The sequence below is a fragment of the Atractosteus spatula genome, chromosome 1 (genome assembly GCF_055471065.1).
Source record: "Atractosteus spatula isolate fAtrSpa1 chromosome 1, fAtrSpa1.hap1, whole genome shotgun sequence".
NCBI lineage: Eukaryota > Metazoa > Chordata > Actinopteri > Semionotiformes > Lepisosteidae > Atractosteus > Atractosteus spatula.
Window position 1 is genome coordinate 28,629,647 of NC_142706.1, and position 13,953 is coordinate 28,643,599.

Genomic DNA, 13,953 nt, shown 5'->3' on the forward strand with positions numbered 1-13,953 from the left:
TTCGGTATGAATTCTCGAGGAGTAATGTGGACATTTAAGGTTAATGTTCTAATGACAAAGGACATCACTTAAACTGTTTTGGTTTGAAAACAACAACGTCTCAGGACCTCGTGACCTTCAAAAAGGGGGGATATGTAGCGGCAAGGCTCATTAAAATACAGGAATTAAGTTTTCTGTTCCCTTGCCAGTCTTTCTGTCCTTCATCTCAGTGGTACTGGGATGAAGAGAGGCCATTCCATTTGGTTCACATTTAAAAGTGTTGTTCTAGCTGATGGGGTGTCCTGATAAGGAACAGCTCCCCAAAGCTAAGATACATCAACCACCTTGACAAATGTTCATTTCTGGTGCCTAAAAGTCTGCCAGATTCCAAGGGAGAGCTTCATCTCAAGTGGTTTACAACCCTAAGGTCAGAGAGCATGGTTAGTCATCATCCACCTAGATCAGCCAATCAGGAACTGGTAGGGCCGTGTAACCTACGTGGGTCTCTGATGCCCATGAAACTTTCAAGCAATGAACGACCTGCAGTCCCTCCAGCTAAAACAGGCAACACAGAGCCCCTCTGTCTGCAGGACGGTGCCCAGGAGCAGAAAGGTTCCCAAGGGCAGGACATTCTCGCAGCGCACCTCCTGAATATCTTCCGACTCAGCCCGGATCACCACGTAACGGCCAGGGTGTCCGAGTGCAGGACTTTCTTTTGTTCTAAGAGTTGAGAGCAGAGGTTGCCAGCGCTAACCAGAGGACCCACCCGAGGTTAGCATCAGCAGCAAGCCTCGTGAACAGGTCGGAACTGTAGACAGCTGAATCAGTATTCAGAAATAGCTTTTTATCAGGAACAAACTGATCTTCTTCCTGATCTGCTGGGACCCGCAGTCAGTTTTCTCCTGTGCACAACTTTGCTAGTTTCAGCCAGCACTAACTAGCGAGTCTTCAGTGAGCATCAGCAGCGCAGATCAGCAGGGATCTCTCTCCCACGTCGCAAGCCGCACAGAGCACAGCCTAGCACCGAGCCAGAGAGTGCGGATTGGACAGGAACAAGCCTGCAACTGTTTCTTTGTGCCTGCAGGAGATCTGAAACCCCAGAGATTGGATGAGTATTCAACATTCTGCATTACAGCTCAATAATTCAATTGTTATCCCAACCAGTTGATATCAATTTAATTCATAAGAGTTATGTACTTGTTTTGAGTATCTACTGTAGAAGTTGTAACCAAGTTCATTTACGAAATGGTCTAAATGAATGATATACTGAACGTATGTCCTCTTGGTATGTGTAACTCTTTGGGACTGAATGAATATATACCTTTTGTATTCTGCTAACCCTCACGATAAGATCTGTTATGTTTATATGCACATTTTATGTATTAATAAATGTATTGTGTATTAGTACCAGTGTGTGTGCATTGTTTGAATTATCCCGCAAGGCTGGATTCTAAGACCATGAAAAGGATCATTTTGTGACTTACTGCTACAATTAATAATTGTCCCAGTAAATGCCCAAACCCCTACATTACTGGTGCCACGTGAGAGGATACTACACTTACATGGCCAAATATATAAAAATAGTCCATATGGCTTTGGAACAATGGGAGGTGAGACCCGGCAGGGAAGGGGGGGAGGTATTTTGATTTTCCTGCATGAACCGTATTTGCTACAATACTATAATGAGTCCCTGAGGCTAATTTTGCTTGAATAATTTAAAATCTGTCTGTACTGTAGCATTATTTAATTGAGTAGAATGTCACCTTACAAATGGCTCTGTTCAGCAGAGATTTTGTTAACTCACCACACCCTTTGAATGAGTTTTAATCAGCTTAGTCCTTCAGTGAAACAAATTACCATGGGCACTTTTCCTTCCCCCCTGGTGTGAGGTGACAATGCGGAAAAAAGGGTTTTTTATTTTACTGGGAGTGTGAACATTGAGTGAGCACTGGGGCGTACATTGAAATTAGTTTTAGTAAATATGTTGACAAATATCTGAATTTTTGCAATATAAAATTGTATCCAGCTGTGAATCAGCTACTTGACCTTGCCCCCGTAAAATTCTGGGAAAGAGGTTTAGTGGGTAGCGTCGTGACCATAGAGTGTTTTAATACACTGTACAGTATAACAGTATAAAGCAAGTATGTTTTTTTATGTTTGTAATCGCTATTCTTGCAAGTACATTTTATATTCAGTTTGCTTCTGTGTATTAGCTGGTGTGTTAGCTAGTGGCACAAAAAAAGAAAGAAAGAGGCACATCACGTTCACAAGCTCCAGTATAATAACAGTTTAAAATTAATAAAAGTCTAACCAGCGTACAATTTAAATTCTGTAATTGGAAAAAGATCGTTCCTCAGTATTGAGCGGGATTCGAAACCGGGCGTTTTCTGGTGACAGCCCGAGTGCTCCACACTCCGTGATCCACTTTCACAGCTCCACCTGGCGGTTTTACAAAGTAGCGCACTCACATAACTGAAAATTTCTAAACTACTGTGGTCTACCGCAATTCTCCACAGTTTCGCGCAGCCGCTGGACTGCAAAATACTGCATCATCCCTTGCACATTCGAAATGGCTGGATCTGTATACACATAAACAAATTAGTATAGCCATATCATGCTGCAGCTCACAACTGGCTGCCCACTGAAGCTAAGCAGGTATAAGCCTGGTCAGTACATGGATGGAAGACCTCCTGAAAAAAAAACTAAGGTTGCTGTTGGAATTGGTGTTAGTGGGGCCAGTAGGGGCACTCACCCTGTGTCTGTGTCTGTGTGGGTCTTAATGCCCCAGTATAGTGACGGGGGCACTATACTGTAAAATAGGCACTGTCCTTTGGATGAGATGTAAAACTGAGGTCCTGACTCTCTGTGGTTATTAAAAATCCCAGGATGTTTCTTGAAAAGAGTAGGGGTGTTACACCGGTGTCCTGGCCAAATTTCCCATTGGCCTTTACCAATCATGGCCTCCTAGTAATCCCCCATCTATGAATTGGCTTCATCACTCTGTTCTCCTCCCCACTGATAACTGATGTATGGTGAGTGTTCTGGCGCTCTATGGCTATCCAGATGGATGCTGCACATTGGTGGTGGTGGAGGAGAGTCTCCATTATCTGTAAAATGCTTTGAGTGGAGTGTCCAGAAAAAAAAGCACTATATAAGTGTAAGCAATTTATCCCCGGATTTTATAGATAGTAAATGTTTATTTTAATGTTTTTTTAAGTTTTACATTTCCCCTTAAAGAAAAATGATTAATAAAATGGAGCACACATTATATAATATGCCATATTTATCATGTGCTAAAATAATCTTTATATTTAAAACATTACTAAATCAGTATAAACATTTCTAGTATGCACTGCAATGGACTCCTGTCCTGTCCTGGGTGTATGTAGCCTGTTTCCATTGGGTTAGACTCTGGCTCCCCTACAACCCTTTATTGGATAATGTGAGTTAGAAAATAGATATAAGGAAACATTTTTAGATATGTGCTGCAAATAGTATTTCAAATTATTTTAGCAAATGTATTAATTCTAAACACACTTTAAGGGAATTTTCCCATGAAAGTCACTTACATAAGTATATTGACTGTGTGCCTGAAATTACATTTTGTGCTTTTTTCAACATGTGCAGCAGTTATATTCTCTTTTTGTTTCAAAACTACTATACTTTTGCTTCAATATTTTGTAAATGACAACAGAATGTTGCCAGTGGGAGCTAACTGTTTAATTTCATATTTATATTTTTAATATTAATTTATCACTGGCCACAACTATTGAATCAGTGCTTGCATCAGGTGTGTCTGACACCTATTCATTAAAATTAGGCTCAGACTGTTTGATTCCTTTGTCAGAAAAGTAATGCTAATTATAAAGCACTGTACAAACTGGAAAGTGATGTAAAAAAATTAATTTTTTGACAGATTTCCCTAAACTGGACCCTGTATATGATAGGAGATTCTGCCACAACGCTTCTTCTTTCATGTATGGTTTTCTTCATAAAGCTGTTAATACCACAAAAGCATACAGTGAGAAAAAAATGAAAGAAGGTGAGTTCTACAATGAATTACAATGGTTGTTATCTAAAATTTTTAACTAATTCTTTGTAATTTTTAAGAATAGTTTCCAAATAGCATACACACAATGGCAGAGCTAATACTTATTAAATATTAAAATATGTATTTTCAAAGAAACTGTTGTACAGTGGCACAGGTAAAGTTGCATATCAGATTTTATTCTAGATTAAAAGCAAAAAATGTGCAATCATTATACAAACACAAAATACTGATAATTTCTTCAGCATTTCAATATATTGGTGTTTTTGTAAGAGTGCAAAATGATCTGATTCATTACTTTGAAAAATGCTTGATTCACACCCTTCCAGATGCTATTTTGTACATATCGAAGACAAACCTTTTGTCATCTAACTGAGTCACCAGTCCATTTAGGAAATCAAAATGACAATTAATATGCAGCATGTTTAAATGAGCTTGTCTTCATGGGGTCATATCACTACACTAGTGTAATGACTAATGTAAATTTCAGCCACAGGGTGGCACTAGAAGAGAAGTGCTGAAACCTTTATTTGCGTAATTTGCTTTTTTCAAAACAGCTGGAGTATTTCTCTGGTTCTGTGGTAATTAATCACATCAAGCCATTTTGTATTATACCCTGGGGAAACCACAACTTTCACAGGATACCTAGATGTTTGAATGATCCTTTCAGCTGTAGCCCCCTCTTCTTCAATTTCCCAGTAGTGTTTCTAAACACTAGGGAGATTTATTTTCTTTTTCTCCCTGTCCTGGAAACTTTTTTCTTTAATAAGCATATTTGTCACAGAACCTTATTGAGGTGTAAATAGTAACTATTTCGTACTATTTCCTATTACAAAGGTAGTTTCAGTGCTTACTCCTGAAAAAAAAAACACACTTGTACACACACATTCTTAGTTATAATCACATTTTTATTAAAGTTGAGGTAAAAAGAAAATAAACAGGAAATACATTTAGATATTGCAAATTAGATATGCAATTAACCTGATTTATGTAATGGCAGAAGTAGACTTTTCAGTGGAAAAAAAGTATGATGAAATGTTCTTGAAACATTATACACAACACTACTCAACTTTACTGGAAGCAATTTCTTGTTTTTGTACAGGTAGGTATCACAATATGAATATGTTGGCATTTTATTTTTGTTGACTGTCTTAAACTGGGCACAGATGTAATAAGTGACTACAGTGTGTCAAAACTACTGACACAAGTCTGACTTGTTGCATCTTTTACTCAATTTCTCTGTACATACAGTGAATGATTATTCCCTCCCATTTTCTAGAATTCCAAATGATGCATTTAACTTCTTTCACCAAAAAATTGGTTGGTCTGAACATTCAAGATTTGGAAAGAAGAACATTTGATTTGAGAATTGGGATCCTGTAGCACTATGCTGCAAGCTTAATTTTGTATTAAAAAAGAACACAGAAATGTGAATTATGCCAATATATAGCCAATATTCTTCAAGGCTGGCTGCTGTGTATGAGTGGGAAAGAGCTGGTATTCAGCAAGGCTGATGCTGAGTGTGTAGTAGTGTGATTTGGGAAGCTAGGAAGCTAGTTTACTATCCTTTCCCATAAGGGACTAGAGTAAAAGGGACAATTCTGGAGGATATTGGGAGTGTTAGTTATACTGTGAGACGTTAAACCCAGCCTGTTCTCATGCCAAAGGAACAAAGCTGTGGAACCTGCTGTCTGTTGAGCTGCATGTCTGTCTTCCTGTGTGATTGCATGCCACACTTTGTGGAAAACACTGCTTGTTTTGGTTATGTGAGTGAAGTAGCTCCAAGTTTATTGTTTTCTGATGTAATATTGCAGACTGGTGGCACCAGAAACATTGGCAGCTGTTGTAATGCAATGTCAATGGGCAGGCTGGCTGAGTGCATGGTGCACTGGAAGCTGCAACAGTGGTTGTGGAGCAAAGCTCAAGTGTAAAGAAAGGTCAAAGAGCAGACTGGCTGAAGGCCAGCTGCTCTGGCAGCTGTTATGTACTGTATGTCTGTTCTGTGAAAGCACTGAAAGTGATTGGTGGGTGTCTGCTATGGCAGTAAAGACACTGCAGAGCCAGGAACTCTGATGAATGCCTGTGAAGACTTCAGTAAAGAAAGGTTCCTTTTGAGGAGAAAACACAATCAGACTATAACTCTGATGAAATTCAGGTGAAAAGATAGTCAGAAGAAAGAGTTTAGGTGGGTAGCTGCGTCAGCATGCGTAGGCTGCAAAGGAACAAGTAATAGGTTTATTCCATGCTGAAAAAAAGAAGAAAGAAAACAAAAAGTTTTGGCTGTGGAGCCTTCTTCCACAGAGCTCCACGGCCGAAATGTTGTGTTTCTTTCTTCTTTTTTTCAGCATGGAATAAACCTATTACTTGTCAGAAGAAAGAGTTTATTTTGATGTCTAAAGAAGCTTTTTTTGTCTCTCAAACTACAAATGAAAAGAGAAAAGCATCTCTGAAAAGCAGGCAGTTTTCAAAGTATATGTATGCACAGATGACATACAGTAATACAGTATAACCAACATTGAAAAGCAAAAACCCCTTAAAAGGCGTAAATCTATACCTAATTTTAAAACTCTTGTTAGTTGCTAAGCTACCACCCCAAGAAGACCTTGAAGCGACCTTTGATAAATGTGTATTTCTTTTTGATCAAAAAGCTCTAGGTCACTTCATCTTAAACTGGCTTACAGACAGTTTATGTCAGACAATCTGTCTGACACCCTTATCTTAATTTAGCATAATATGTGCAAAGAATACCAGACAAACTTCTGCAAAATCAACCTATGTTTACTTCTAGCAATGTAGTATTACTTTATTAATGTATAGATACATTTCCATTCCTTCATCTGTGTATTGTGAAAGCACCAAAAGTAATTGGATGTCTGCTGCTGGAGTAAAGACACTGCAAAACATGTCTTCTATGTCCTTGTTATTTCTGGTATATGTCTGATGCAGCCTGGTGGTGCAGGGTGGTGCAGGGTGGAAGCACCACCTGCATAGCTGCTAAGGCAAGTTACACTGCAGAGTACTGCAATAGCATAATATGCTTTGATATACTAGGGAGCCAGGAGATCAAAACCAGTAGCAGACTGGTTTGATGTCATTGCTTTGTCAGGCCACTGATAAGATAAGGAAGGCATTAAAGTGGTTCTGTACAAATGGGAATGACCAGGAATTAGATTTCCACTGCTAGTACCCATGAGGGACCTTTGTGCGAGTTCATACTCAGTGTTCCTGAGTCTGTGAGTGAAGGGCAAAGAGCAGGGAAGTGTCCAGTGTCAAACCTGTGATAAGAGCTGGTGCATGGGATGCTATTTTGAGAAAAAAAAATAGTATTACTAATTTATAGACATTTGTATTGTGACAGTGGAACACACCTCCCACTGTACTTCCTACTCAGTGGCGCATGGGAATGTACAGCTTCCACACCTGATGCTAATCAGCACTGGGATTTAAGATCCCCACGCGCCCACAGACGGCATTCACGGTAGGACCGAATGTGTTCCCCTCACCGGCGACACAAACTACTTTCTCTGGTTAGAGAAAGATTTCTCTCCTGTTCCAGAGAACTGCAACCTCTGCAGACGACTACACACCGGCACACCGCACAGAAGACAACATGCGCTCTGCCGGTGCTCAGGCAGCCTCCTAACTCTACTGACTCTATCACACTTGGCACCCAACGTGGGGCTGCCTGTTTTTGTGGTCGTCATGGCTGATCACCTGACCCTAATGGAAGAGGCAATCTGAGCCCTCACTGCCTCTGTAACGGTACAACGGGAAACCAACGAGTTAGAGCAACAAGCTCAGGGCACCCTCCAGACTCAGATCTCCACCATCCAGTAGTCAGCTTCTGCTCAGACCAGATATTTACAAGACCAAGTAACTGCTTTACAGGATCTGTGCCGACAGATGTGAGAGTGAATTCAGATTTCACCCACCTCACCCATGCCCGCATCACTGGCACCGGCTCAGGTCCAGCCCAGTCATGTCCTGAAGAAGATGACGCCTGAAGACAATGTGGAGGCTTACTTGAGAGCCTTCGAGTGGATGGTGGAGCGCCTGCAATGGGACCGCAACCTATGGGCCAGCATCATGGCTCCCTTTCTTTGTGGCGAGGCCCAGAAGGCACATTACGATCTGGACAGCACGTCTGCCTTGGACTATACCTGCCTGAAGGCAGAAATCCTCACCCAGGAAGGGGTCATGACTCGCGTCAGAGCCCAGCGGCTCCATCAGTGGCACTATGACCCCCGGGTCTCCGCCCCCTTTCAGATGTACGACTTGATATATCTGGCCAAAAAATGGCTCGAGCCAGATACCCTGGTCAAATAGTCGAGCGGGTTGTCCTAGACGCGTACCTGCAGCAATTGCCCCCCGAGCTGTGACGTTCAGTGGCACAGCATGACCCACAGACAGTGGACAATTTCATGGCCACCCTAGAGAAACACCTGGCCGCAGCCTACCATGCAGGGCGGGATGAGGACGCCACCAGCGCAGGTACACAGCAGGAGGGGAAGACATCAGAAACCTACCGGGGGGTCCACCCCAAGTTCAAGTTGCACTCAACCCCTGCGGACCGGACCACCAGGAGAATTCAGGGGTCATCTCGCTGTACCCGAGGTGCAATAGAGGGACACGAGTCTGATCAGTATCTTGCTGAAGATATAAAAATGGACTGCAACATCGTCCACTACTCCCGTAACTGGCATAAAGGGACGACACATACGCATCCTCCGGTAGAACCCATCCTATTAAATGGACAGCCCTTCCTAGCCCTCGTCAAGCACTCTCTGTTTGGTCACTCCTGATGTAGTCCAACCACACCAGGTCGAAAAACATCATGAGATCACTGTCGGCTGCATTCATGGGGAGCAACAAGAACACCCGGTAGCCTGCCTACGGTTTCATTTTAGAGGGCGCATGGTAGTGATCACAGCTGCTGTAGTACAGGGGCTGCCACATCACCTGATTCTCGGAAGGAATTTTCCCCTGTTCAGTGAGCTCTACTCTTGAAACAGCTCTAAATCGAACTGTGACTCGGCAAAGAAACTGAAACTCCAAGCCAGATGTAGGCATTTGTGCCCTGGGGAAGTGCAAAAGGAAAGGTGGCGTTACCCAAACTAATACTAGTGCATCTGCCTCGCCGTCTTTGCCCCCCAGATCTAAGCAAATGGGGCCATCTACGGACCCCCTTGACAACTGGGAGATGGGCATCCTCACCGCAGACCTCCCCCGAGACCAAGCCGAGGACCCTACCCTGGCCCATGCCCGAGCCCAGGCGATTGAATGGAAAAGACAACCAGTCTTTTATTATAAAGAATGACCTGGTGTACCAATATAATGGTCCCAATCAGGAGCGTCTTCTGGTTCCCTCGAAACAACGCCTCCACCTGGTGCACACCTGGGCTTAGAAAAAACCTGGGAGTGAGTCCTGAAAAGGTTCTTCTGGCCAGGAGTATACGCTGACATCAGGCACTTTTGTACATCTTGCCCTGACTGTCAGCTAAGCGCCCCGAAACCGCAGTTCCGAGCACCATTACAGCCCCTCCCGGTCATTGACGAGCCCTTCATTCGCATCACCATGGATATAGTTGGTCCCCTTCCTAAATCCGCCCGGGGACACAAATATATCCTCGTGATTGTGGATTACACTTCCAGGTATCTGGAGGTGATACCACTACGTAGGGTCGTCAGCACCAGCATAGCTAAAGAGATGGTAAATCTCTTCACCTGTTTCAGCTTGCCGAAAGAAATATTAACTGTCCAAGGGACTCCGTTCACTTCACACCTGATACAGGAGATAGCTAAACTCCTGAACATAAAATTTCTGAGAACTTCAGTACAGCATCCACAAACAGATGGGCTGGTGGAGAGATTTAATAAAACTCTGAAGCAGATGTTGAAAAAGGTCTCGCAAGCCGAAAGAAAGATTGGGACTTAATCCTCCCTCTCTTGATGTTTGCCATCTGAGAGGTACCTCAAGCCTCCACAGGGTTCTCCCCCTTCGAGTTATTATATGGGAGACAACCCCGAGGAATCTTAGATGTCGACAGTGAGGTTTGGGAGTCGCAGCGCTTGCCCTCCCACAATGTGCTCGACTATGTCCATTCCCTTCAGGAAAGGCTTGCACAGCTGAAGCCACTAGTGGGGGAACACCTACAGCAAGCGCAAGGCAGACAAAAGAAATATTATGATCACTCAGCGCGGCAGAGGATCTTTCGCCCTGGGGATCGCGTAATGCTGCTACTGCCCTCACCAGAGTGCAAGCTTTACGCGAGATGGTAGGGACCCTACAAAATCCACGAACGGACAGGGCCAGTCACATACAAGGTATACCATCCGGACCACCGAAAAAAGGAAAAGATATACCACGTGAACACCCTGAAACCTTGGAGAGAACCCCCTGCGGAAGAGACAGTCCCTGCATTGCTGTCCAGCGACTCTACCTCCTCCTCCTTGGATATAATTACTCTCTCTCCAAACCTCTCCCCCCCACAGGTCAAGGAATCCCAGACGCACCTGCACCGGAACCGTCACCTCTTTTCAGATCTGCCAGGGTGGACACAGTTGGTACAGCATCTCCTGGAGTTGTTGTATGGGTGCCCCCTTACCGGGTACCCGAAGCGAAACGTGAGGAGATCCGAAAAGAAGTCCAGAGGGTGTTGGAGCTGGACGTCATCAAGGAAAGCCACAGCCCCTGGTCCAGCCCCATTGTGCTCATCCCAAAGGCTGATGGATCCTGGTGCTTCTGCAATGACTTCAGGAAACTCAATGACGTCTCCCGTTTTGATGCCTACCCGATGCCCCGGGTAGATGAGCTCCTGGAGAAGCTGGTCAAGGCCAAATTTATTACCACCTTAGACCTTACAAAAGGTTATTGGCAAATCCCTCTGTCCAGCCCGACATAGCCAAAGACCACTTTTTTGACTCCTTTGGGGCTTTACCAGTACAAAGTGCTGCCCTGCGGACTCCATGGAGCCCCCGCCACCTTTCAATGCCTAATGGACTGGCTTCTAAGACCCCATCTCCATTATGCGGCCGCCTACCTGGACGACCTGGTTATTTTCAGTGAATCTTGGCCAGCACATTTGGAACATTGCCAGGCTATCCTCTCTTCACTGGAAGAGGCGGGTCTGCATATTAACCCAAAGAAAAGCCGGTTTGGGTTCGCATCCACCAAATACCTCGGATACATTGTGGGAGAGGGAAAAATCCAGCATCAGTTAGACAAAATAGAGGCCATCTGGGACTGGCCGTTACCAAAATCAAAGCTTTTAAATTATTATGGACAGTTTATTCCCAACCTCTCCAAGAGGGCTGCACCCCTGACCGATTTCACAAAGAGGGAAAAAAAGGGAAAAGGGCATAGGGGCAGTCCTATCTCAGGAATTTAATGGCGAAGAACATCCCGTCCTATACTTGAGCAAAAAGCTACTGCCCTGGAAGCAAAAATATGCTGTCGTGGAGAAGGAGTGTCCGGCGGTCAAGTGGGCAATCGAAACGCTAAGGTATTACCTGTTGGGCAGGGAATTCATCCTCGTTACGGATCATGCACCGCTCACCTGGATGAAGTCTAATAAAGAGAAAAATGCCCAGGTGACCAGGTGGTTCCTTGCCCTACAACCTTATAAATTCTTGGTACAACACCCGGCGGGGATTGCCCAACGAAACGCGGATGACCTCTCCCGACAACATCAATTGGACGCTTAGGGGATCCACTCCAAGCTGAGGGGGTAGTATGTGACAGTGGAACACACCTCTCATTGCACTTCCTACTCAGCGGCGCATGGGAATGTACAGATGCAGCCATTCAAAATGAGCGGTAAAAACCTGCGGTACAGTAACCAACCCGCAAGGCACCGTAGGGCACCGCATGGCACCGCGGTAAGTGATTGGCTGGCCAAAATGACCGACAGGGGCACTCGTGGTGCATTGGTTGGTAGTGAAAAGATTTAATCATTTAATGTCTTTACTGTGCACATTTCAATCCGCTTAGTTTTGAATATTTATATGGAATTTTACCACTAAAGGGAAATTTTAGTAGCTGAGCATAAAAAGAAGAGGAGCATAACGCATCTGAAGGTCATAAACGATATTAATTTAGGAACATAAACATTACTGTATGTACATAAACTGTACTGTGTATGGTTGGTCTTGATAGTTTAAATAAAAAATACACACCAGTCTTCCATTTCTCCCTAAACATTTTAAGCATGAAAGTTTTATGAAACGGTACCCAAATATGTGATTGCTGTATAGAATGAATTTTAATTTTTAAAAATTATTTAACACGAAAATTAAGCTGTTTACATCTTCCGCCTGAGAACAGTCACCCGTTGCTACCCAACGCAGAAACACAGCCACTAACTAGCAAAGAGAGGACATTAGCTAGCCAATATGATAAAGAAATAAATGATTATTTTGTTTATTTCTTTTGCACATTTATTTGAACATTTCCATCGATTGTACAAGCACTTGGAAACTGTCCAATCCCTAGTTCATCAAGCATTTACCGGTCTGGCGCCAGTCTGTGTCTTCTAGGATATAATGCCAGCGAACTCTAGTTTTTATGTCCACTATAACTACGCTGGGCAAACGTTCCGAGGTCAAATTCATACATGGCCAGTATTTACACATGATATTTGTGATTTAAAGAAATTAACACAAGCAGCTTTTGGAGATTTAAGTGTTGGCTGAGTTATTGCAGGATAAAAGACTAGAGATGTTGGCAAGAAGAAGATAATTTGGGGAAAGCTGAGGAATACACTTATAACAAGAACACTTCCTAATGGGGTTAGGCATACTTTTGATGAAGATGATGAAGTTAACAGACTATATGTTTACATAGATACTGAAATAAGGATTGTATTTTAGATTATGTGTAGTTGCTGGCATTGAACTGTGTGTTGGATGCACATGAATTGAAGGAATGGGCAAACATAGCTGATGCGGATCCACAGAGCCAGCATATTAAGATGTTTATAATTAGAGGCAATTTGTTTAAATAACTAGGTATGGATACTGATGTGCAAGAGAGGTGGAAAGGCTGTTTCCTTAAGCCAGCACTATAAAATATTTTATTCTCAGTGAGATGCTGCCATTTCATAGTGGGTTTCTAACACTGTGTATAGTTCCATCCACACAGTGCCTTTACTTCCATCCATTTCTAATCTCTTTATCCAGTACAGAGGATTTGGAGCCTATCCCAGTAAGCAACGGACACAAGGCAGAATACACCCTGGACATAGCGCCAGTCCATCACAGGACAGACAGACACAAACACACACACACACCAGGGCCAGTTTTCCCATAAACCAATTAACTTACCAGTATGTTTTGGAGTGCGAGAGGGAGTCATATCACACATATGGAGAAAAACCATGTAACCCAGAGAGAACATGTAAACCCCACACACACAGGATGGCAGGAATTGAACCTAGGACCCCAGTGCTGCAAGATAGCAATGCTAACCACTTCGCCACCATTATAAATGGATGGATATCTTAGTTATCTTTCTAGTTCACAGGTTTACATGCATAATTTAATTTTGAAAGCCACTGAGACATCAGGTACTACTGTTGTATTTATGAAAAAGAAACAAAACAAAAAACATACTAACAACTGTGCCATCCTACTCCTTAGTTAATACATTTTATTATGCATAAACAGTTAACATTGTTAGCAAAATATTTTGAATTATATTTAACCCTATTTTTTCTTTAGTTTTGTATTTAACTTATTATATGATAGTCAGACTTAATGTATATTTGAACAATGAAAATATATTTTTACAAGATTTTACATTAAGCACTTAAAATTAATATGGTTAATAATAGTAAACTGTAACATGCTGTAACAAGATCGGTTAAACTGCGAAGAAAATGCTTTCAGAGAAAATGTTTCAGGTGTGAAGAACATAGATCTCCAATGCA

At 42.8% G+C, this 13,953-nt stretch overlaps 1 protein-coding gene across 1 annotated transcript in view; it reads left to right on the forward strand.

Moving 5' to 3' along the window:
* arap2 (ArfGAP with RhoGAP domain, ankyrin repeat and PH domain 2) overlaps nt 1-13,953 on the forward strand; it is a 247,624-nt gene that overhangs the window by 79,459 nt on the left and 154,212 nt on the right. Inside the window, 1 exon segment of the mRNA XM_088920360.1 lies at nt 3,892-4,021. Coding sequence (XP_088776486.1) covers nt 3,892-4,021 — 130 coding nt within the window.